Consider the following 24,502-nt stretch of genomic DNA (forward strand, 5'->3'; position numbering starts at 1 on the left):
AAAAGTGACAAAAATCTTAGCGTTCACTGTAAAGTCTGCGTGAAAAGAAAACTTCTCACTACAGCAAAAAAATTAAACTTCAAATCTGAGCAAGCCCCAAGCACTCTGCCATGGAAACGTGAAATTCACAGAGAAACCCCCGGATCCCCCCCACTGACATGACCGCTGCGGCACCGGGCAAACCTCCACCAGCCCCTCTCCTGCTAAACAGGTGAAAATAGATTTAAGAGCAACAGGACTTAGTGCTGTTAAATCTTTGGTTTTATTTATTTTTTTTGCTGTGTTTTACTTGCACACAAAAAATATTTAATTTTATATGCTGGAATTGAATTGAATCGATATACCTTTATTAGTCCCACAAGGGGAAATTTCATGCAGAAAATAGGTTTAAATGTTAAACAAATTTCTTCCGATCAGAGGATGTTGCATAGAATTTAATTTTTGCTTGTTGCAATGTGCCTAAAGTTAAAAGATTAAAACTAATATAACAAGTTTTAAAAATAGACTTTTTCATTTGATTCAATTTTATATGTTGGATTATGCAGAAAAAATAGAACTGGGCTGAAAGTTCTATGGCTTTATAATGTATTCAGGTTGTGCATCATGTTTTTAAAAAGCAACTAAATAATAAGTAACTAATTACTTTTGAAAATAAGTAATCAGTAAAGTAATGGGATTACTTTCTTGGAGAAGTAATCAGTAATTAGTAACTGATTGCTATTTCCAAGTAACTTGACCAACACTGGTCAGGAACTGGGAAAGTGGTGTTTTCTATTTATGTGTTGCCGTTTGGGTCCAGTGGAGGGTTATACTCTGTATTATAGCGGGAAATCAAGCCTCTGCATTGTGGCATACTGCCAACATATATGGCATTGGACTTTATCAGTCTTTGCTCAGTCTCTTGTAATTGTAATTATCACCAGACTTAGCCAGAGTCATTGTTTTATCAGGAAAAGAGATCCACATTCTGCGATTATATCTACAGAGAACACACGGCATGTTTTTCTCATTGTTTTACGATTTGGCGTCTTTCCACGTGTGACCTTGTTCCCACTATTGTGTTGCCAGTTATCAGTGCTGATACAGAGACCTGTTAGGCTATCCGAGCATCCACAGTGCGAGAGAAGGACAGAGGGACTGAGGAGAGTGACTCTGAGAAGAGAGATCTGTGGACGGCAGCGTGAGGGAGTGGCAGGAAAGGAAGGAAGACTGGTCAGGAGGGGCAGGGCGGTGGAGAGGACGGGGAGGGTAAGGAGTGGAGGTGGGAGTGAAGCAGAGCAGTGACGAGGGAATCAGATTTCCTAGCGTTAAGGCTGCAGAAAGGGGAGGGGAGAGGCTGGGCCAGTTTTCCCTTCAGACCCTCTCAGACTTTAAAGGAGTTGAGAGCTGAGCTCAGCTGGACTCTGAAAGTCTGACTTCACAACCCTACTGAGGTTTCTTCTTTAGGTAAGTCTCACTCAGATACTAAATCACTTAAATCCGTTTTTGGATGAGTCATGCTTGTTTTCTTTAGCTCAGCTGGCTGCATGACTTTGCCAAAGTGATGCTTCGTAATGTTTCCTATTTCTGCGTCTGCTTCTAATTTACTGTACACGATCCTCCCTCCCCCAGCTACACTTTAGATTTAGATATAGTTTTACTGGACTGGAAAGAGCACTGGCAGTGCTTGTTCACTTAAATCTGTTACAGGGTTGTGTGCAGATGTGTGCAGAGTCCTGGGTAAATATCCCCAAAGCTTCTGGGAACATCCAGCATTATGCATTAAATACTTTTAAATTAAAACTACAAATTAGAGGCATTCACAGAGAATAAAGACCGAAGCGGCTGGCTGTCATGATTGGCCTGTTTGTTCTCAACATATCCCCCTGAGTCATGTCCTTGTGTGCTTGTGTGTCTGCATGTGGTCAGTATACTCCCTGATGAAGTGACTGTGTGTGACTCACAGCCCTCAAAATAAAACATAACGTGAGCTAAGCGCAGGTTAAAAGTTTGGATTTTGAAAAAGGGTGTGTTAACCTTTCCACAGAGGAGGTGGAAGGACTCGGATGGAGCATGAAAATGTCTGCAGTGAAAGCACGAAACATACATTAGTTAATTGAGCCAATAGCTTTCGAAAATAAGCTTTGCTTTAATGCTCTTGGATTGAGAAGCAACTGCAAATACATTCCTCGCATCACTTCAAGCATACTGTGGTGAGAGCTTAGATAAACTTGCCCCGAGTGGAGGGGAGGTTTGGGAGAGAGCAGCTATAGCAACTTTGAGATGGTTTGTTTTGATGCACATTTATCAGTGAACAGCAGAGATAGAAGGAGAATGTCAGCTTTCATTGACACGCAGCATCCAGTCTGCATTGCACATCAATAAACTGACACACTGTGTCAGTTTATCTGCTCAGAATGAGACGCTGAAAGCAGCAGATCATTGCTAAAGGTCAAAGTCCCCCGCTAAAATCAAATGTACATGTTTTTCCTGTACTGTGTAGTGCTTTCTCTCCACTTACATGTTTATTTGGTGTGAGTTTCACAGCTTTATATCTATTAGCTGCAAAAATGTCTGCTAAATGTTTCTCACCTCAGTGCGCTCAAAGCATCAAATAAAAAAATACATTCAAAAATTCCTTGTTGTGAATAGTTTCACTGGGGAACTATTTTCTTTCTTCTGTCCTGTCCTGTCACTGTATAACAAGCAAGAGCCTCTCCTCTCATCATCAATGGACAGGATCTCCCTCCTGGACAGTGATACCTCTCGTGACTGTGGTTTAGTGGAAAGAAAATACTTCCTCAGTGAAACTTCACACAAGATTTGCATTTTGTTTGTTGGACTAACTGATTCCTAGAAAGAGTAATTGCACTTTTTAAACACCACACGCACACACACACACACACACACACTCTCCTACACCCACAAGATGGACAAACAGCACTATAAGCCAGAGGAACAACCTGTACATTTGATTTTACTATATATTATATTATTGTAAAAACTATGATTACATTATAGTTTTTATTATGTAATTTAAATATTAGCAGACATATAGGCACCTATGTTTGCAAAATAGAGATTAATTTAATTCCAAGAAACTGTTGAAATTGCAGTTCTCTTTCCTATACATCAATTATCTTATTATCTGGTGTGTTTAAACCTCTTTAGACCATCAGATAGGGAAGTTTCAAAACTGCCATCTCCTGTATCGTTACACATTGTTTTTGCTGGAGATAGAGTTGCAGAGAGTCAGTAGAGACCTCCCAGAACAAACTCTTCAGTTTAAAGTAACAGTAAAGATTTTTCCTACCATCAGTGGCTCTGAAGATTCATTGTTTATACATTCACCTAACAGGCAAAAGATTTATGGTTTGATCTTGGGAGGAGAAATAAATCCCTTTGGGGTTAAATCAGGAAGGGCATAAAAATCAGCCAAATCAAACACGCAGAGTTGCTCACTGCGGTGATCCTGCGTGAAAAAGAGACCAGCCAAGAGAAGCCCGGTTCTTCTCACCATCCAACGCACATCACTGCGTCTGGTTGTCTCAATGCCTGGTCATTATCCAGCACTGCAGCAGGGAAGTGCTGAGTAAGCTAAAGGAAAGAAGCAAAGTGAGTTTGCGTAATGATAAAAATCAGACCCAGAGAACACCTTCTGAACAAACAAAGATGGATATTATACTGTGATTATTTGCTGATTGAACTTTTGCAAAATCGGTTTAGTTTGGATTCAGGGGGAAATATTTGGAAGCGCTCACTGACATCTGGTTCTTTTTAGAAACACATTTCCACTGGCATGTGTCAAGCGTAGAGATGGATCCTGAAGGTTCACGTGAGTAAAATTCTATTCGCTCACTCTGCAACGCAGAAGCTCTGACCTTTAAGCTGACTGCTAAATTCACCCCGGCTCTGATAGTGCAGTGTGTGAGAGGTTTGTGATCTTTGTGCAGGTATCCAAGATGATCCATACATTCAGGTGATGATGGCCGGGTCGACTCTGAGGAAAGTCAAGTCCCGCTCCTGGAAGAAGAATCGTTATTTTCGCCTTTTGGAGGACGGCTTGACGATCTGGTACAAGTCCAGATGGGCGGGGAGAGGCCACTCCACCTGTAAGTGCAGAAGCACACCTGTGTGTAATAACAAGTTAGCTCCTTATTCATTTATTATTCATTTGGTAAATATATCATCAGACAAGCCGCTTTCTGTATTTTATGTTGTGGGGTTAATGAACCAAAAAGAAAAACAAACAAACAAATAAAAAACTCATAAGAGGCTTTAAAGCATATATAATTTATTGCACATAAAGCTTATGCTCATGACCGTGCTCATCTGATGGGAGAAGCTTTGTACTGAGAGGGAGACGGTACTGGAGAGGGCTGTCAAGATTATATCTTCTGCAGCATTATGACACAAACCATATCTACCCCACTGGCCCTTTCAGGGTCACATAACCCCCCTTTTTTTCTTTGCATGCTCCTTCACTGCAATTTAATTTATTTCATCATTTCGTCTCGAGAAGAAAAGTTGTTGTTAGGATGGATGTTTTTAGGCTGTTTCTTGCGGACAGATCCAGGATAGCTGTTGCCCCTGTTGCTAGTCTTTATGCTAAGCTAAGCTAACCACATTTAGATTTTTATGTACACATTCAGGCCTATTCTCATTCCACACCCTGAGGCCTAGTCACTTAAACTAATGTCACCTGGTAAGTAGGGGTTTTTCTGGATAGAGGAAGTTTTTTTTAATGCTAATCATGCCAGTATGCAAAGTCCCAACACAAAGACTCATTCTGAGTTAGAAAGAGCTGCTAGAGCTTCTGTTTTTAAGCTTTTGGGTTCACCTGACAACTCTGTGGTTAACAACACAAGGGTGTAAATTATGTAACTCCCCAGGCAAAACCACAGACCCACGGCAATGCAAATGAAAGTTTGTGAGGAGGTAGAGCAGGTCCATCTACTAATCGAAGCTTGTGCAAATGGGTGAATGAGGTATATTATATATATTGTATAGCTTTGAGTGCCATATAAGAATCAGTCTGTTTGCCATTTAAAGCAGTCCTAATCTTCACAGACTTAGCAGGTTGAGTCTGAGTCTGGAAATATGGACATTGCATACATGAGCATGGTGTTACTGTTCTCATCTAACTGTCAGCAACAAAGCAAATAGGCACATTTCCCAAAGAGACGTGGAGTCCTTTATAAACTGATTACCGACAGAGCCAAGCAGGCTCTAAGCAGGCCTGAGTTTTACTACATAAGAATTGATTAACAGCCATGGTGGTATTTCTTATGGTTTCGTTTGGCCTATAGTGACAATGCTGTCTGGCCAGCACAATTCAGCCACCGGCCCATCGCATATTGAATCAGAATCAGAATCAGAATGGGTTTATTGCCAGATGTTGAGGTTTACAACATTAGGAAATTGCTGCGGCCAAATGACGGGTGCGCAGTGGTACTAAGGGCCACATCTGCCCTACAGAAGCTTGCTATAATCTATATCAAGCCCACCTCATGACATTTGGACCACATCTGGGCCAAAACTCATAAGAATACAACTGTGCTCAAAACCTTTTTTGCATGTCCCAATTTTGCAATTAGAAAAAGAAAACTTCATAACTTATTCGTTCAGATTATTCTTGCTAAACTCAGCATTTCCTGAGTGGTCATCCACACCCCACAGTCTGACTGCTGTAAACTATGTCAAACCACCTGATGACCTTTAGGCTGCATTTTGTCCACATGACATTTTGCAGCATCATATCTAAACCAGGTTGGGTAATTACTTATAAAAAACAAACTAAGAATAAGCCCCACATCTAAATTAAAGAGCTGTTTCCCCCTGATGGATGATACAGTAGATACACCATCTGACCTCCCCAATCCAAGTTTAACCATTCCAGCATTCTTTTGTTTTAAGAAGTATATTTGACAACATATAAACATTAGTTTGTAGGTTTTCTTGCTATAGTGTTCTTGCTAAAACATGAGGGGTTTCCAGCAATGTTTCACAAGCTGGGTCGAAGTGCTTGGGCTCAACTAAAAGTGAGAATATTTGTTATAAAAAAAAAAAAGAAGCAAAGTCCCAAGAATTGTCAGTGTGGTGAACATCCGTCTGCTTTAGAAACGAGTTATTGTTTGAAACAGAATGACAGGAACTCAGCTCATCGTAGCTCAAGATCCCAAAACACACCTCAAACATATGAAATGCATCAGTGTAAACCTCAAAACACTGAGCTTCCTCCATGTGATGATCATGTTACAGTTTCGGTGACTGACTTGGAAGCGGTGCGTGAAGGACATCAGTCTGAGGTCCTGCTAAGCATTGCAGAGGAGTTCCCTGCTGAACTCTGCTTCACCTTGGTGTTTCACGGCCGCCAGGGAAATCTGGACCTCGTGGCCGAGTCCCCAGATGAGGCCCAGGCCTGGATCCAGGGTGTGCGCATGCTGATTCACAAAGCTCAAACAATGGACGAGAAGGAGAGGCTGGACCAGTATCCTTTAACTGTGGTGTTTATTCTGGTGTTGGCTGATATCAGACACACTAGCAGGCGTCTAAACAAAGCTCCAAGTAGTCTGCTTTTAACCTTTTTTTCTTTCCCTCTGCAGTTAGCAGGACATTTTTGAAGTTTAAAAACATTTACTCAGCTATATGTTAGATCTGGGTTTTCCTCAGCATGTCCTCAGGTGGGTCTGGGACTGGTTTCATAAAGCTGACAAAAACAAAGACGGGAAGATGAACTTCAAAGAAGTGAAGAAGCTGCTGAAGATGATGAATGTAGAGATGAATGAGGACCATGCTCTTCATCTCTTCACGGTAAGAGAAAGGAATCAGCGATTAGCCCCGAGCTCTGACTTCAGCTCCCTTAAAAGTCTCGTGAAGGACTCAGAGCTTTTCAAATTCAAATTCAAATTTTATTTGTCACGTACACAGTCATACACAGTACGATATGTAGTGAAATGCTTGGACAACTGCTCGTGACCTAAAGAAAACAAAAAAGGAAAAGGCTATGAATAAGGCTATGAATAAGATAGGAAATAAATATGAAAAATTAAAAAGGGTAAATTTAACTAGGAAGGAATAAAATATAAATTAAGGTTAAAAATGAAATAACTGTACAACACAAATTAGAATGAAGGGTAAATTTAACTGGGAAAGAATAAGATAAAATATATAAATTAAAGTTGAAAATAAAATAACTGTACAACAAAATACACAATACACAATATAGAACTATATAAGAATGTATGAAGAAATCTAAATATAAATAAATATATACACAATAACAGCAGCATTCTCCAGCATTTTTAGACCTGAGATGTTGATGGTGAATTTATTATTAGCTGCTGCAGTGTTTGGGTCAAGGAAGGGATTAGAAATTAATATATCATAGGTAGGGGTGCAACGATACTCGTATCGATATTGAACCGTTCGATACAGTGCTTTCGGTTCGGTACGCATATGTATCGAACAATACAAAATCTGTAATTTATTTTATCAACTTTCCTTCTGACGATGATGTCTGCGTTGAGCGCTCAGTGAATCTGCGTTCGACTACTCCGCCTAGGCTGCACTGTCGAGCGCAGATCCACTGAGCGTTCAACACAGACAGCATCGTCAGAAGGAAGAGTGCAGGGCAAGCTAGCGAGACAGAAGTTAAGCTCTCCTTGCAACATGGCAAATTGAACCTCCCCCACCCTCATTCAGATCTGGCGTTTGGAATTATTTTGGTTTTCATGTGAGGTATGACCCTGAAGGTAAGCGCGTCATGGACTAAAGTAAAACAGTATGTTGGATGTGCCACGCAATGCTCAATTACATGGGTGGGAACTAGTGTGTTAGCGCAGTTAGCTCGTTAACGTGTTGGCTGTCTAGCCCCATGCAGGGGTAGCTCGTTAACGGAGATTTGCCTTGTTGTGGCGTTAACGTCATTTCAACGAGATTAACGCTGACAGCACTGGTGGGAACACAACGAATATGACTGCACATTTACGCCGACATCATCCTAGTGCAAAGACAAGTGGAAGCAGACAAAAACAACAAGCATGCATGCTACAAACTTTACCCGAGTCATTTAGATAGCCGTTAGCACATGATTCTCCTTATGGGGACCTGATATGTTTAATATTGTGGCTAGCTCAGACAAGGAGGAGACGGAGGTGTCGTTTGGTCTTGCTTCCCGTGAGCTAGCCAGGGAGCACAGCCGTTTATCGACATCTGCAGAAGAACACTGCCGCTAGCTAAGTGCTCAGCGCGGCAACCGCACAGCAACAACAACAACACACAGGGCGCCCTCTGACCCCGGAAGGACACACCGTCGCAGCGAGAGGGCGTCACCCGTCACTATGGCAACATAAACAAAACATAACTGTACAAACAGAACCCCGAACAGCCCTGACCCGCTACAATATGCTGCTGAGAATATAGCCCAGAAGAAGCGTATAGTATAGCTTTTATTTTGGAAAGAGCCATTTCTCTGTAATAAACTCTCTTTTCCAAAGATGAGTGATTCCTCAATCAGATAGAGGTGTTACCGCGCCAGATCCGCGGCCCCGAACCGTAGTAAGGAAACCTCTGGCAGTTACTTGAAGGTTCCGTAACTGACTCATAGCCGGCAACAGCTTACTATACAGGTCAACTTCGCTAGCAAAAAGATCGAAGGAGGCGTAGGAAACTGCTTCACCGAACTTTATTTCTTCTCTAAGGCACGAACACCGCGTACAGTGGGCTGAAACAGTTTACTCACAGCGAGCATCGCCGACACAACTCTGGCTGTCGAGGGAGTTATTATATTCCTTTTATTTATTTTCTTTTTGTCTCTTCTGTAGCTAACCGTTACTTTTTCCCCTTCTCCGCTCTCTCTCTTCTCACACACACACACACACACACACACACACCAGGCAGTCCCGCTACACACATCCGGAATACATTTCCCATCAGGCTTCATCCTTAAAGGGCCATGCCTGTAACACAGGGCTCGCAAAATCGCTAGCCCGACGTCCCGGGGCTAGCGATTTTTCCAGTCGGGCTACCAAAATCTATCTCTGCCCTGCCCGTCGGACAATCTTAGGAAGGAAAAATATATGTCAATGCTTTTGCATTATTTCGGAAATGTAGCTGGGTAATTATGTCATTGGCATCGGTGAGCCACTGTCAATATGTGACATATTGAAATCGCGTTTGAATTTGCGCTTGTTTTTTGCTTTCACTTTGCAAATGTCCAGGTGCCTTCTTTTGGCACACCGGCCGGTCACGACCGGCGGGGGAAAAGTCACTCGGGTCAGAACATGGGGTGCCACCATCATCCCACTTCTGACACCAATGTGGCGAGCTCAGACAACGAGAAGACTGAGGTATCGTTTGGTCTTGCTTCCCGTGAGCTAGCCAGGGAGCACAGCCGTTTATTGACATCTGCAGAAGAACACTGCCGCTAGCTAAGTGCTCAGCGCGGCAACCGCACAGCAACAACAACAACAACACACAGGGCGCCCTCTGACCCCGGAAGGACACACCGTCGCAGCGAGAGGGCGTCACCCGTCACTATGGCAACATAAACAAAACATAACTGTACAAACAGAACCCCGAACAGCCCTGACCCGCTACATAGCCCCCCACCTAAGGGGTCAGTCGTCCCCGACGACCCCATTGCCCCACACAAAGTCCTGCAAATGTCCAGGTGCATTCTTTTGGCGCACCGGCCGGTCACGACCGGCGGGGGAAAAGTCACTCGGGTCAGAACATGGGGTCCCACCATCATCCCACTTCTGACACCAGTGTGGCGAGCTCAGACAACGAGAAGACGGAGGTGTCGTTTGGTCTTGCTTCCCGTGAGCTAGCCAGGGAGCACAGCCGTTTATTGGCATCTGCAGAGGAACACTGCCGCTAGCTAACTGCTCAGCGCAGCAACCGCACAGCAACAACAACACACAGAGCGCCCAATCTTGTGTAAGTATTTTATACATAAATGTCGCTTTTTTAAGATTAAACCAACACTGGCTCACTGGAAAAACGACCTGAACCTGTTGGTTAAATCTTTGACTTTAGTTAAAAAGAAAAAGGCTGCTTTTTTTGTTTCCTTTGTAGAAGATTTTGATTTAGTGAGTCAATAATCTGTTAATTTATGTGACCCCATCTTTATATTTTATTTTCACTATATATGAAAGTTGCTAATATGTAAGAAATGTTTATTCTCTGAATCTGTAATATATGGTGCATTTTGTTTGTATGTTTATATTACTAATGAAAAAAAAATAAAAAAAATAAAAAAACGCGACGATGATCGGGGAAAAAAAATAAAAATAAAAAAACACACAGAGCGCCCTCTGACCCAGGAAAGACATACCGTCGCAGCGAGAGGGCGTCACCGGTCACTATGGCAACATAAACAAAACATAACTGTACAAACAGAACCCCGAACAGCCCTGACCCGCTACATAGCCCCCACCTAAGGGGTCAGTCGTCCCCGACGACCCCATTACCCCACACAAAGTCCTGCAAATGTCCAGGTGCCTTCTTTTGGTGCACCGGCCGGTCGCGACCGGCGGGGGAAAAGTCACTCGGAACAGAACATGGGGTGCCACCATCATCCCACTTCTGACACCAGTGTGGCGAGCTCAGACAAGGAGGAGACGGAGGTGTCGTTTGGTCTTGCTTCCCGTGAGCTAGCCAGGGAGCACAGCCGTTTATTGACATCTGCAGAAGAACACTGCCGCTAGCTAACTGCTCAGCGCAGCAACCGCACAGCAACAACAACAACAACACACAGGGCGCCCTCTGACCCCGGAAGGACACACCGTCGCAGCGAGAGGGCGTCACCCGTCACTATGGCAACATAAACAAAACATAACTGTACAAACAGAACCCCGAACAGCCCTGACCCGCTACAATATGCTGCTGAGAATATAGCCCAGAAGAAGCGTATAGTATAGCTTTTATTTTGGAAAGAGCCATTTCTCTGTAATAAACTCTCTTTTCCAAAGATGAGTGATTCCTCAATCAGATACAGGGCTTGCAAAATCGCTAGCCCTAGCGATTTTTCCAGTCGGGCTACCAAAATCTATCATAGGAAGGAAAAATATATGTCAATGCTTTTGCATTCTTTCGGAAATGTAGCTGGGTAATTATGTCATTGGCATCGGTGAGCCACTGTCAATATGTGACATATTGAAATCGCGTTTGAATTTGCGCTTGTTTTTTGCTTTCACTTTGCAATCGTGCGAACTGTGTATAGAGAGCGACAGCACTGATTGGTGAGTGATGATAATTTGCGCACCAATTCCTCTGACATCGTCTTATCAATCGTTAGCTTACTATGCAAACATGACAAGTGAAATCTCCCGCAGCAAGCTTAAACATGTGAGAGGTTGATCGCGCAGAGAATCGCTGACCGTTGTGTGTGTGTGTGTGTGTGTGTGTGTGTGTGTGTGTGTGTGTGTGTGTGTGTGTGTGTGTGTGTAAAAAAGCAGCAGGATATATATTTTAGCTCTGCTGAGCCAAATAAGGGTGAAGAAGTGACAGCCAAAGAAAAGCTTACCATAAAACGGAAAAGTTATGACAAATCAGACTATAAGGCAAAAAGAAAGTGCAGCTTTATGGTTTCATGGACAAAAGAATTTCTGTGGCTGCAATATGACGAGCTATGTAACCGGGGCTGCACATAAGTGGTCCGCAGGTGCGCATTCGCTGTCAAAAAAAAAACACGCACAAGATATGAAGTTGCAACGCGTGTTTGCGTACATAAGATTTTCTGGAGGAGGACAGACATTTGTTTAAAACTCTTAAAGATGTCGAAGAAGCTCCTTTAAGCAATTACTTTGGTGTTCCTCCACCTCCAAACAAATGTCAGAAGGAATCCGAACCACAAAAGAAGCGCGTATTCTCGGAAAAGTGGTTGCAGGAGGTGAGCTGGCTTCAAACAAATGATGAACGCACAGAGATGTGGTGCGGAATGTGCCGTGAAAATCCCACGCTAGCGGACAAAAACAGTGCTTTTGGACGCAAACGCGCGTTGCAACTTCTTATCTAGTGCGCGTCTTTTATGTTGACAGCGAATGCGGACCACTTATGTGCACCCGTGTAAATAACATAATGTTCCACCGGGTGTGTTGTTGGTTTTCTCTCGATTTCTGAGTCGACAAGCGCCTTTGTTACTGGGACCAGTCATTTTAAGAAAGGCCCCCATTAGAACCCATGAGAAATGCAAGAAACGCATTATTGCTCAGTCTGCAATATCTTTCCCAGAACAACAACTACCACTGGCACAATTTAGCAGTCTTTGCAAACTTCAAAAAGCAAATGCCCTCGATCTTGGTTCCACTTGTCTCTTACCTGTGACTTCAGTGGAAATTTCAAAGTCAGGATCTGACACAGACTGATTCATGTCCTACACAGTTCTTACAGAAATTTCTGTTCAATTAGAACCAAGTGTAGGAGCCATTCTTGGGTTAATACCTTATGTGGTCACTAGAGGTCACCTTTTTGTTTTGATTATGTAATGTAAAGGTATTTAAGGTAGACGCACGTAATCGGCGTCAGGTGTGTCATTGAGAAGGCAAACAGTTTGTGACCGTTGTGCTGTTATGCTATGTCGATACGGAATAAAGACCAAAAAGGACAAGATACATACTGCTGGATTTATTGGACTGTGAACTTAATTCATGCATACCAGTGACATCGCGTCATCCCCGTTAACGACCACCTCAGTGGCTTCAAGCGTAGGCTTAGCCTCTACACCAAGTATTTGAGTTGATGATTGTAATTTTTATACAATGTTGTAATTTGTTTTTCAACAATTTTTTTGATTAATGTTTTGTTTCCTTTACAATATTATACATTAAAGTATAAAATTGTAAAGGAAACAAAACAGGAAACAAAACATCAATCAAAAAATTGCTCTCTTTTTTATTCGGGCTACTTACATTTATTTTGGGTGACCAAAAACTTAAGAGTCCCTGCCTGAAGGGCTACCAGGGATTTTGAAATTTTGAGAGCCCTGAGATATATTTATTTTTTTAATTACTTTTGTTTCAGCAACATTAAATTTAAAAACTGTACTTTTGAGTTAAAATATATATTTATAATTTTAATAAATGACAAATTAAAAAGGCATGAACATTTTTTTTGTATCGAAAAAATATCGAATCGTGACACCAAAGTATCGAACCGAACCGAACCGTGAATTTTGTGTATCGTTGCACCCCTAATCATAGGTACAGCTCAGCTCAGTTTGCTAAACTTACAAAATTACAAAACATTATACAAAAAATATGACTATTAGAAGAAAATAAACTCTAAATATACAACAAGTAAGAGACTTTTTCTTTTTTCTCCTCAGATGGCTGATAAGTCAGAGAGCGGCTCTTTGGAAATCGAGCAGTTTGTCTTTTTCTATAAGATGCTGACGCAGAGGGATGAAGTGTGGAAGGTGTTCCAGGACTACTCTGAAGATGGAGAGAAGCTGATGTTGGAGGAGCTGCAGAGCTTCCTGAGTGTGGAGCAGCACGAGGGAGAGCAGAGCGCTCAGCACGCCCAGGAGCTCATCGAACGCTACGAGCCGTCTGAGACAGGTAACAAGGTAACACACTGCACCCTCATCTAGAGACCTGCACCCGAGGAAGCGCAGGACTGTTGCACAAATGCTATGAAATACAGCCACACCTGTTTTCTATAGTAACAGGAACACACACAAGCTGTTTTAGTGTATTTATTGTAAATAAAACCAGAGAAAGCTAATGTGGTATTGACCCAGTTCAAGGAGATATAGGTTACTGCATTATTATTATTATTATTATTATTATTAAGGTGCTTTATATTGTAAGATAAAGACTCACAGTAATACAGAGAAAACTCCAACAATCAAACAACCTCCCATGAGCAAGCACTTGGTGACAGTGGGAAGGAAAAACTCCCATTTAACTCGAAGAAACCTCCAGCAGAACCAGGCTTGGGAAGAGGTGGCAGTCGGGGTCGATGGGATACTAAGATAAGAAAATCATTTTTAAAAAGAAGAAAATAATATGAAATCATAAGAAAATTGATATAAAAAGGAAGCTAATGTCGACACTCTGCTGTTTGCAGATGGGTTTAACGTCACGCTGAGTGCAAACCACAAAGATGCTTCAAACAAGATTTATTCTTGCTTGATTCTGAAGAAAAGTTTCCCTGTCTTTATCTCTGTGCAGCCAAGAAGCAAGGTGCCATGTCCTTAGATGGCTTCCAGATGTACCTGTGCTCCCAGGAGGGCTCCATATTCAAACCCGAGCATCAGGACCTTTACCAGGACATGAGTCAGCCGCTCAGCCACTACTTCATCTCCTCTTCACACAACACCTACTTACTGGAGGACCAGCTACGGGGACAGAGCAGTTTGGAGGCCTACATTCAGTGAGGGCAACCCAGACACACACAACTTCATACACTTGTCACAAAGTGGTAAATTAGCTAAATAGACTAAAACAGTTTTTCTGTATTAGGCTGTGAACCTTTTTTATTTTTGTTTATTGTAACCTTTTAATGTGGGAACGTGTTGAACCTGACTCATTGCAGCCCTGTTGGCTGTGTGGTGATGACAGGTTAAGAGTTAAAAGAACTGTGTGTGTGTGCAGGGCTCTGAAGAGAGGCTGTCGTTGTGTAGAAGTGGACTGCTGGGACGGCTATGATGGGGATCCTGTTGTGTATCATGGTCACACTTTGACTTCAAAAATCCTCTTTAAGGACGTCATTTCAACGCTTAAAGAATACGCATTCAGGGTGAGCAGCTTATGAAGCACTGCTTCACCTAACTGTACCTGTTTTTTGTTTTGTTTTTTATCTCTACTGTTTTTTTTTAGCTTTGCAGCCCACTGATCAATAAGCAATTTCCCACTTACTGTTACTATGCTGTACACAAGCCCCTCTTTGCACAATTTCCAGTGAAACTAAGAGATCAGGTTACTGTGCTTTTCTTATTGTCCAGCACATTTGGGAGTCTTTCCTTCTAATGAAGCCATTAATGAACACTAATTAAATTCCACTAACCCCTAATGTATTTGACTGGGCTGTGCGAACCTCAGTCCAACACAAAAACAATTAGATAAATTCAAAACAGTCTCTGCTGGCAGTAATAGAACCAATGTGTTTATTTCTGCAGATATAATTTACAGGACTGTGTTTGTGTGCCCAGAAAAGTGTAAAGCTCACATTCAGTTAGTAACTTTCCCTGCCGCTGGAATCCAATGTTCTCCTACTGAGTGACCCACATGGAAAACAACCAGGAATTTCTAATGTGTCTCTGCTTGATCCTGCTCAAACTTTCCTACAGAGCTTCATAGGAAGATGTGATGAGGAATCTGTTTTGGAGGAATGTGGAAACTTATGCTCAACAGTGCAAAGACATTTGCCACTTGGCAAAACAGTCTCTTGTTCGTTGTAACTATATTGCATCTTATATGTTTGGTAGGCGTCCGAGTTCCCTGTCATCCTGTCGATTGAGAATCACTGCAGTGTGGAACAGCAGACGGTCATGGCCCAGTACCTGAGACAGATCCTGGGGGACATGCTGCAGACCACCCTGCTGGATGGACAGGTCCCTCAGCAGCTCCCATCTCCACAGGTCAGAATCTGTCAGTTAAACCATGAGAATGTTTATCATTTAATAGTCATATTAAACTCAAGGGTTCAGTCATTTACCAGACACGTAAGAGGATAGTTAAACTCTAACATAGTGACCTCTGAGAAAGGAAAGATAAAGATTTGAGGCCAGATTGACAGAATGAACAAGTCCAGGAATGCAGGATTTGTTTCAGAAGCAATAGATATCGAATTCAAAGCTCGAGGCTCCAAAATCCTGGACCTAGAACTGAACTGGTAATCTTGCATTTATAAAATGTCAAATACTTCTCTGCTTCCTAGATCACATGGTCACAAGTATTTACAATAATTCTGTTCCTGCTTCATGTTTTTATCTTTGCAGTCTATCAGAATAGTTTTGCATGATTCACAGTTAAAAAAATAATGCATATGTGTCTTACACTGGGCCTCAGTGCCCTCAGCTCTCAGTTCTTCTGTCTGAAAAAAGGTGGATCAACCCCCCCCATAAACCTCTAAAAAAAACCCATAAATTTCCATCCTGGAAATTACTCAGAAATCGTACTCAGTATAAAGAACTCAAACATTTTAAGGATCCTGTCATGGTCGTTGTAATATTTGTTTCTTTTGTTATGCTCATTTTGCTGTTTCCCTTCACCATCTACATTCCCTGATCTATGTCTTTTAGTTACTTCTTGTTCCATGTTGAAAGATACTTCTGTCTTGTTCTTGCCTTTGTCATTTCCGCTCCTTTCTCGATTGTCTGTTCTGCTATCATCATTTCCACCTCCCAGCCAGTGCTCTTTTAACATTCAGGCTGTGGTTGAATAATCTGTTTTTCTGAGGAGAGTAGGCTGTGAAGTAATGTGGAAAGTACTGGCATGGCAGCCTTTATAAAAGCTGTCAATAGTCCAAATACTCTCGGAGCAGCAGTGCTACTAGGGATGGAAATTCATAAGAATTTAGTGATTCCAATTCCATTATCATTACATTATATCGAAATCACTTTTTGATTCTCATTGGCTCTTCTTTGAGAGTCATCATCGCTATTCACTAAGCAGCATATTAAAGAGATTGTGATCATTTTGTGGAACAAAAATAAATGTCCATGTCTATGCTGCGGACTGCTCTAGCATTTTCCTCCTCTGGCACATGAACTAAAATCAGCTGATTGTAGTACAAGTACCCACATAGCAAAATTGGTATGGCCTGGATCTGCCCACACAATGTGCTTACATATGGCCCGCATACCGCAAAGAATTGCCAGAGGTGGCCCACACACGGACCAGCACAAGGCCAGTTGCAGACACACTGGTGTGCTGGCCCAGAACAGTTTCACCTCTGGCCCCAGATATCAGCCTAATGTGTACCTTAATCAAGCCACGTAATAACAACATGTGCCAGAACATAATAGTGCAAAAGTAACATGATGAAACTCTGTTCAGACAGTGAATGGACTGACTCTTTTATAGCACTTTTCTTCTCTCCCGGGTCACTCAAAGTGCTCTATACAACATGCCACATTCACCCAATCACACACTTTCTCTAAACTGAGTGCTTCCTAACTACATTCATACACAGACATGCAGACTGGAGGAGCCAGAGATCGAACAACCAAACTTCCAATCAGTAGGTGACCTGCTCTACCTCCTGAGCTTCAGCCACCCAGTGGTAAACATGAGTAAACTCTCACTAGGTTTTGGATAAAGTGTACACTCACAAACCTGTCAAATCTGCATTTGAAACGTTGGCTACCATAACAGTATAGTATTGCAACATGGCATTTGGATCTTCTAACTAAAATAGGAAAATAGGAACATAAATATTGCCATCATTTCAGATTGCACTTGAATTTTGAAGGGATTGGGTGAATGAGGCATGTTGTATACAGTGCTTTGAGTACTCCGGGAGAGTAGAAAAGTGCTATATGAGAATCACTCCATAGCTGAAATCACAGGTTTAAAACCACAAGCATTGCTTCTTTTCTTTCAGCGGTGACTTTTATATTAAGCTAGCATTTTGCATTTTTTAAAGGAAATTTTTCAGTTTTGGTGATTTTTTTTTTTTTTAAATTTTTATTTTTTTATATAAACCTTAACTCGTTTAGCAGTTATGCTACACTTAGCCAAGAGGTATGAAATGTTTTTGGACAACGCCCTGATGATTTAACCGGAGGAAAAACCTGATGACTATTAAAAATTCAGTAACTTTTTAAAGATTAATGGTCAGCCTGTGTCTTATTATCCATCTCACACACAGACTGAAAGTACTTGTATAACTCTTCTCCATTAAAGCACTCAGGACAATCAATGCTAACTTAAAGTAATGGCTGTGAAAAATCCCACTGAGGTTTTAGCCACTTAAAAGGGGGCACATTGATGCATTTACAATAAAGTACAAGAATATGGAACACCTTTATTAGAAGTGTGTGTATGAAAAAAACTGAAATTTAGTCTTCAGTCACTTTGTCCTTTTTATTGTACCCACATTCTAACGGCAGATCCAAGTGGCATCTATGGATATGGCTGTGTAACTATGTTAAAATAAGATAATCATTTAAACACTTAAATTTAAAGAAAAAGACAGTGGATAAGTGGACATGCTCCCATATGTCTTCATTACAGGAACTGAAGGGCAAGATTTTGCTAAAAGCCAAGAAGATTGGTGGCCTAGAAGAATATGTCGATGAAACCTGTACAGATGAAGTGAGTGATGAGGAAGAGATGGCCAACTGTGATGCTGAGATGGCTTCGACAGAAGATTCACCTGAAAAGGTAGATGGATGCAGTAACTACTTTCTCTCTCTGTTTCCATAGTTCATATCAAAGTGGGAATTAAAACAGATAGAGAGCAGAAAAAGGGAACCATATAGATAGTAAGACGAGGCAGGATTGGATGGTGCTTGATAGTAAAGGAAGGCAGGAAACTTGGCTGGGATTCAAGAGACACCGAGGCGAGACAAGAGTTGATGGGAGATAGTGTAAGAGAAACAGGAAACAGATATTTCAGGCCAATACAAGATGCACTTAAGTGAGACACAATTTCCAGGCTTCTCAGCCTGCACTTTGAAGTGAAGGAACTATATTATCTTCAAAGTAGTGCTTAAGATGTGCTAATTTTTACACTTAAAGTTTACTAATGGGTCAACCATGGTGGCAGTGAGAGAATAACTGGAATTGTTTGTGGCTTAAATAAATCCATTAATCCATAAGAGTCAATGAGAAAGAGACCAAAATGTAAGAAATCCTAATCATGTTATTCACATTTTTCAAAGCTGATATATTCTGCTCATAGTTTTAAGAGGGAGTTTTTCTTTCTGACTGTAACCAAGTGCTTGCTCATAGGGAATCGCCTGATTGTTGAGGTTTTCTCTCTGTTATTGTAGGGTCTTTACAACATAAAGCATCTTGAGGCAACTGTTGTTCTGATGTGGTGCTATATAAATCGAATAAAACTTCTAGCTCTTTGTTCCTATTTTAGACTCTACAGTCCATCAACTGTCACAAACATATTGTTTTTGTTCCTTTCCCTTGAAGCCACAAGGAGGTTAGAGCCTTTATTCTGATTGGCTGCCCCTCCTGAGATGATCATTTTAGAAATATCTTGCCTCTCTCTCTGACATCACAAAGGCCAAGAATAGAAAAACTATGTGAAACCAAGTCACAGAGTTTACTTACACACACTGAAACAGTGTCCATGTTTAACACGAGCATCCACATACACATGTTAGATAATAAGAAAAAGCAGTTTATTATTCTGTATCCTCCTGGTCATATAGATGAAAAGCTGGTAAAGAAACGAAACGTAGCTAAACCTATACTCTACATATACTACATATACAACTAAAATAATGTCAAAATAGGGCTGTAAATAAATAGTAGTTAGCCAGTAATTTGTCCAGTACCCTCGTGAAATTGAAAAGACTTTATGAAAAGTCTGGGTGTAAATGCAATAAACACTGGACCTACCACATAGAGTCACAAATGCCATGTCTTAAATAAAAATGTATATTTATTTTAAATAAAATTGAAAATTCTTCAGTTTTTAGGCAACCACTTTTTTCTGGCAAACACAAATGGATATTAAATAAATAATTAATATACTTACTGTACTGATTCAAATGCACTAGACTGACTGATAAGGGCGGTTAGGGCGTCACCTTTAATTACCTGGCATGTTTGAATGTTTAAAGTGATGTTTTGAGCTTTGTTGACTGATTATATATTTTTATGCTGCAGAAGTCTAAAGCAAAATCCAAAATGTCCAGGGAGCTGTCAGACCTGGTGGTTTACTGCAAGAGCGTGCACTTCGACGGCTTTGAGCACGCCCATTCACACGCCAAATGCTACGAGATCTCCTCATTCTCTGAATCCAAGGCCAAGAAGCTCGCTAAGGAAGCAGGTAGACGAAGGAGTAGTATATTCCTCAGATAATAAATGAGCTGTTAAACGATTGTGACGTGTCATACAAGTGTATTACAATATTTGAAACTGTATCTGACTTAAAGGTGGAGAAGTAGGTAGAGTTATCTATGCTGTAGAAATCTATTGCATTTGTTCTCTTCAAACATTTTCTCAGGGACGGACTTTGTGCAGTACAACACACGGCAGCTGAGCAGGACTTACCCCAGCGGCCTCAGGACAGACTCATCCAATTACAACCCCCAGGACATGTGGAGCGTGGGCTGTCAGATAGGTGAGGACAAGCTCGCCCTCTGCTGGTGCAAAATCTGAACTCACCGCCAGTGCAAAACCGGTGTATCCATTAGGGTTAAGTACGACCTCCTTATTTTACACAGTGTAAGAACGCCTGAATGATATTGATCAGAAATGCTGTTACAAAAAAGCAGCAGCATTATCTGGGCTTTTCTTCCTGTAGGCGAGTATAATATTTGCTAGTCACCATATGTGTGATGTTTTTTGGTTTAGTGCATCCAGAAAATTGCATTACTGATAGTTTAGAAGTCCAAACAAGAGGAAGGTTTTTGCACTGGTGTCAGCACACGTACTAAAAGTAATTGGTAGGAAGTCATTTCTGTAATGCTTGACCATTCTGTCAAATATTCAGGTTATGTTATTTGTATCTGCAGGTGGATTTGGTAAATGAGTACTAGTTATATATATTTCAAATTTCTGTCAGATGAAAAACTTTGGCTTCCTCGTCACAGTTTCAGGGTTTTCTTTTATCATGCTGGAAATAATGTGTTTAAGGTCTTGATGTATTGTTGAGTTTGAGGCGAGGCGTCTGTCATGCATCCGTCCTATAGTACTGGTCAGAATTTAATCAAACTTGGATACACACACTGATCACTAATGGGTCTTCAACTAAACTATACTCAAGGTCAGCATCACATTTGTCGTTCTACCGGCAGTAATGTGTGAATTGTGATGAATGGTGAATCGGATGAGCTCGCACATTACCGATGTTCTGGTATTTAAGTTGTTGAATTCTTGTTTTTTGGGGGGAGCTTCAGTTATTATGAGTTCTTCATTTTTTTCTTCTTGTGTTTTTAGTTTCTGCTGTTTCCCTCTTTTAACATTTGTTATTTAACAAATAAATCTACACTCATCACACGAGCCAACACCTTGACGAACAGGGTCATAGTTCACATGTGGCATGTTTATATATTATCAGGTGTGGAAAGAGAAAACATAATTAACAATGACATATCCTCCTGAGAACCGAAGAGAGAGTACCTTTCAGTTTAACTTTTTTGCGATTTCCTGCCCCTTTGGAGCTAAAGGAAGCCACCCAATCACATGACACATCATTGGAAAGGTCATCCTCTATTGAGCACATAAGGATTGAGTAGGCTAGCTCAAATAAGTCCAACGATATAGACCAAAAACAAATGTAAATTACATAGGACATAAATGAATAGGCTGGTTCTCAGGAGGATATACAGCATGAGTTGTTCTTGTGAATTTGTTCACAAATTCCACTGTATCTTCTGCTAAAGGAAGTAACAAAGGGAAGGACTGGAGTATCTTGCAGCATGTGACACTCGAGGCTATGGAGAGGCCCAACACACAGAGACCGACACGCTTTTATGGCAGTTCAATTAGACTCTTTTCTTTCCACTTCATTGTTTGCACACACACTGCTTTTACAGCTCATGCATTTATTATTGTGTAATATTATATTAGGAAGTAATTATCCTTGTGGACATCCTCAGTGCCACACCATGTTTATTTTTAGATGGGTTAGAGCTAAGAGCTGGGTATCTAACATCATCAAGGTCGCTAAAGAGGCTTGACAGGACAGATGGTTCCTGTCACAAGTGCTCACACTGATGGTATCTGCTTAGGATGAAAGCTCATCTCCTGCAGCCCTTTTCACATTAACTCTGACAGCTCTACAGACTCTGGGAAATTATCCTAGATTGCCATTCAGTAAAAAAAAAAAAAGTTAATCAAATTATTGTCTGCCTCTTTCCCAAAGTGGCTTTGAATTTCCAGACAGCCGGTCTGGAAATGGATCTAAATGATGGGTTGTTCAGGCAGAATGGCTGCTGTGGCTACGTCATAAAGCCCAATTTCATGAGAGATGGGAACACTCAGTTCAGTCCAGATAAACCTGAGGAGCGGGAAGGGTACAAACCACTCCGCCTATCCATACAGGTACAGAGCTCTATGAAAATCTGTTTATTTTACCTCCAGTGTGGAAATCTGAGATGTGGTGTGAGAGGTAAAGTACGCTAAAATGGTTTGCATCTTTATCAGGTGATCAGCGGGCAACAACTGCCAAAGGTGAACCAGAAAGAAGGCTCTATTGTTGACCCGCTGGTGCGAGTGGAGATCTACGGAGTACCACAGGACCAGGCAAAGGATGAGACCAGCCACATTAACAACAATGGTGACTGAGTATTCAACACTTAGACCACTCAGTGGACAAATTTTGGGTATAAAGTCGATCCCAGTTGGTTATATTCACTCCTCTGCTGCCCTCCTCCTGCAGGGTTTAACCCCGTGTGGAATGAAACTCTAGATTTCACCATCCACACCCCTGAGCTGGCGCTGGTTTGCTTTGTGGTGGAAGACCATGACAAAGCATCAAGGAACGACTTCATTGGACAGTACACTCTGCCCTTCATGTGCATCCAACCAGGTGAGCAGAGCATGGAGAGCTCCAGTGTTACCTCTTAGTACAAGAAGACTGCATCACACAAACTAACTAGCCTTGCTCTCCTCATGATATTTCAAACCTTTTGGGGTGTCCCAGGCCATGGGTGATGTCATCATCAACAATAAGCCTGTAAAACTGTAAAAAATAGTCCAAAGTTTAAGCCCTCCTTCTTTGCATTTCATATTTTCCGAAACCACTCAATGCACTGGATTCTTGGTAAGCAGATTCTGGCCCCCACGCCGTGTAATGGACACTGTTGGGCTTTTTGTCTCCAATATTCAGAAGCTCTTTTTCTAGCATTAAAAAGTGCCTTGAGACTTGTTTTGAAATTCTTCTTTTTTCCAGGATATCGTCACATACATCTGCTGTCTAAGGATGGAACAGCTATCCCGCCCTCATCGCTCTTTGTTAACATCAGCATTTCTGAGCTAACATGAAGAACAACGAGAAACCAGATGTGGTCACAAGGACGACATGGAGCAGTACTTCGATCTGCCAACGCTACATAAGACTGTCAAAATGAACCACAGGGAACAGATCATCTCAGAAATCAGCATTATTGAATTTGAGTTTTCAACAGTGACAAAGTGGAGTGCATCTCTTTTAAACCAATCTATAATTTTTAACCACGAAATAAGATAAACTAGGCCATGCAGTACTATTTATTTAGGTTTTTAAGTCCAATATATGCAACTTTACATTCCAGAAATTGTAAAAAATATTTTAAATGATGGATGTGAAAGTAAGACAAAAGACTGCAGCATGTAGAGAATGTCAAAATATCTGTAACAGTACTGAAAGGTTAGATGTGGGGAAAAAAGACAAATCTCAGTATTAAAAATCCAGAAATATACTCACAACTTTGCATGAATGACTTATTTCTAATGAATGAATGAATGTTCTACAAGGCCATGTTGTGTATAATGTAAATATGTCTTTGTATGTGATTTTCTGAGTGGTTAAAAACCTGTGTGTGAAATTCAGTTGTTCAGAAACATTTGTGGCTTGTTAATTTTTTTCCCCAACCTTGTTTCTAGAAATTTGGGGAATGTCTTAAAATGTAAATTAAACAGAACACAAACACTTGCAAACAGTTGTTTATCCATCCCAGCTGGGACAGGGCGAGAGGTGGGGAACACCCCGGACAGGTTGGCAGTCTGTCACATGGAGACAGACAACCATTCACACATATGACCTATTCAGAGTCAGCTGTTATCCCAACATACATGTCCTTCGACTCCAGAGTACCCGGAAAGAACTGACATAGGAACCTGAAGTGGATTCAAATTCAGGAGCTAAGTATAAGAAACCCAGCATTTAACAGAAAATTGTAATAAGTCAACATGTCGAAACAGAATTTAAAAAAAATTATCTATGCATGCAAAATATTTCAGAGCTAATGGTACAAATGAAAAACGTGTTTAAAAACCCCCAAAAAGAGCTGTTAGAAAAAGAAAAAAGGCCAACATCAGCCTGTCCCGTTTAAGAGAAATGCATTTATTGCATTTTTTTTTTTTTGCAATCACCCTGTACGTCTGTGCCAGCACATTTTTCATATTTTTCTATCATTTTCATTAAGCTGCTCTATGCTCTCTCATCCATCCTTATCTCATCCAAAGCAAACTGCAAAAAGCACTCTCTCTCCTTCATCAGCAGCAGCTTTATTCCTCAGTTGCTTTTGGCTTATTAAGCCAAGAGTTCCTAGCAGTCCTGTTTTCAGCCTTGGCTTCATGAATTTGTTTTTAAGGAATCTTTGTTTTCTTCTTCTTTTGTTTATTTTTTCCAGGACTTCCATTTCTCTTAGTGTTGAATTTTTGTAAACAATGTATTTTGCATT

The 24,502-nt window shown here is 41.2% G+C and overlaps 1 protein-coding gene across 1 annotated transcript; it reads left to right on the plus strand.

Annotated features, from left to right (window-relative positions):
* Positions 1 to 1,306: 1,306 nt before the first annotated feature.
* plcd4b (phospholipase C, delta 4b) lies at positions 1,307 to 23,522 on the plus strand. Its single transcript, XM_026144115.1, has 16 exons — positions 1,307 to 1,446; positions 3,761 to 3,814; positions 3,933 to 4,091; positions 6,241 to 6,469; positions 6,663 to 6,792; positions 13,310 to 13,541; positions 14,157 to 14,358; positions 14,580 to 14,724; positions 15,413 to 15,565; positions 18,165 to 18,314; positions 19,779 to 19,941; positions 20,119 to 20,235; positions 21,982 to 22,160; positions 22,263 to 22,395; positions 22,498 to 22,647; positions 23,011 to 23,522. The coding sequence occupies exons 2-16, from the start codon at positions 3,796 to 3,798 to the stop codon at positions 23,100 to 23,102; spliced, it is 2,253 nt and encodes a 750-aa protein (XP_025999900.1). The 5' UTR covers positions 1,307 to 1,446; positions 3,761 to 3,795; the 3' UTR covers positions 23,103 to 23,522.
* Positions 23,523 to 24,502: the final 980 nt, after the last annotated feature.

This window comes from Astatotilapia calliptera, chromosome 16, assembly GCF_900246225.1.
Source record: "Astatotilapia calliptera chromosome 16, fAstCal1.2, whole genome shotgun sequence".
Lineage (NCBI taxonomy): Eukaryota > Metazoa > Chordata > Actinopteri > Cichliformes > Cichlidae > Astatotilapia > Astatotilapia calliptera.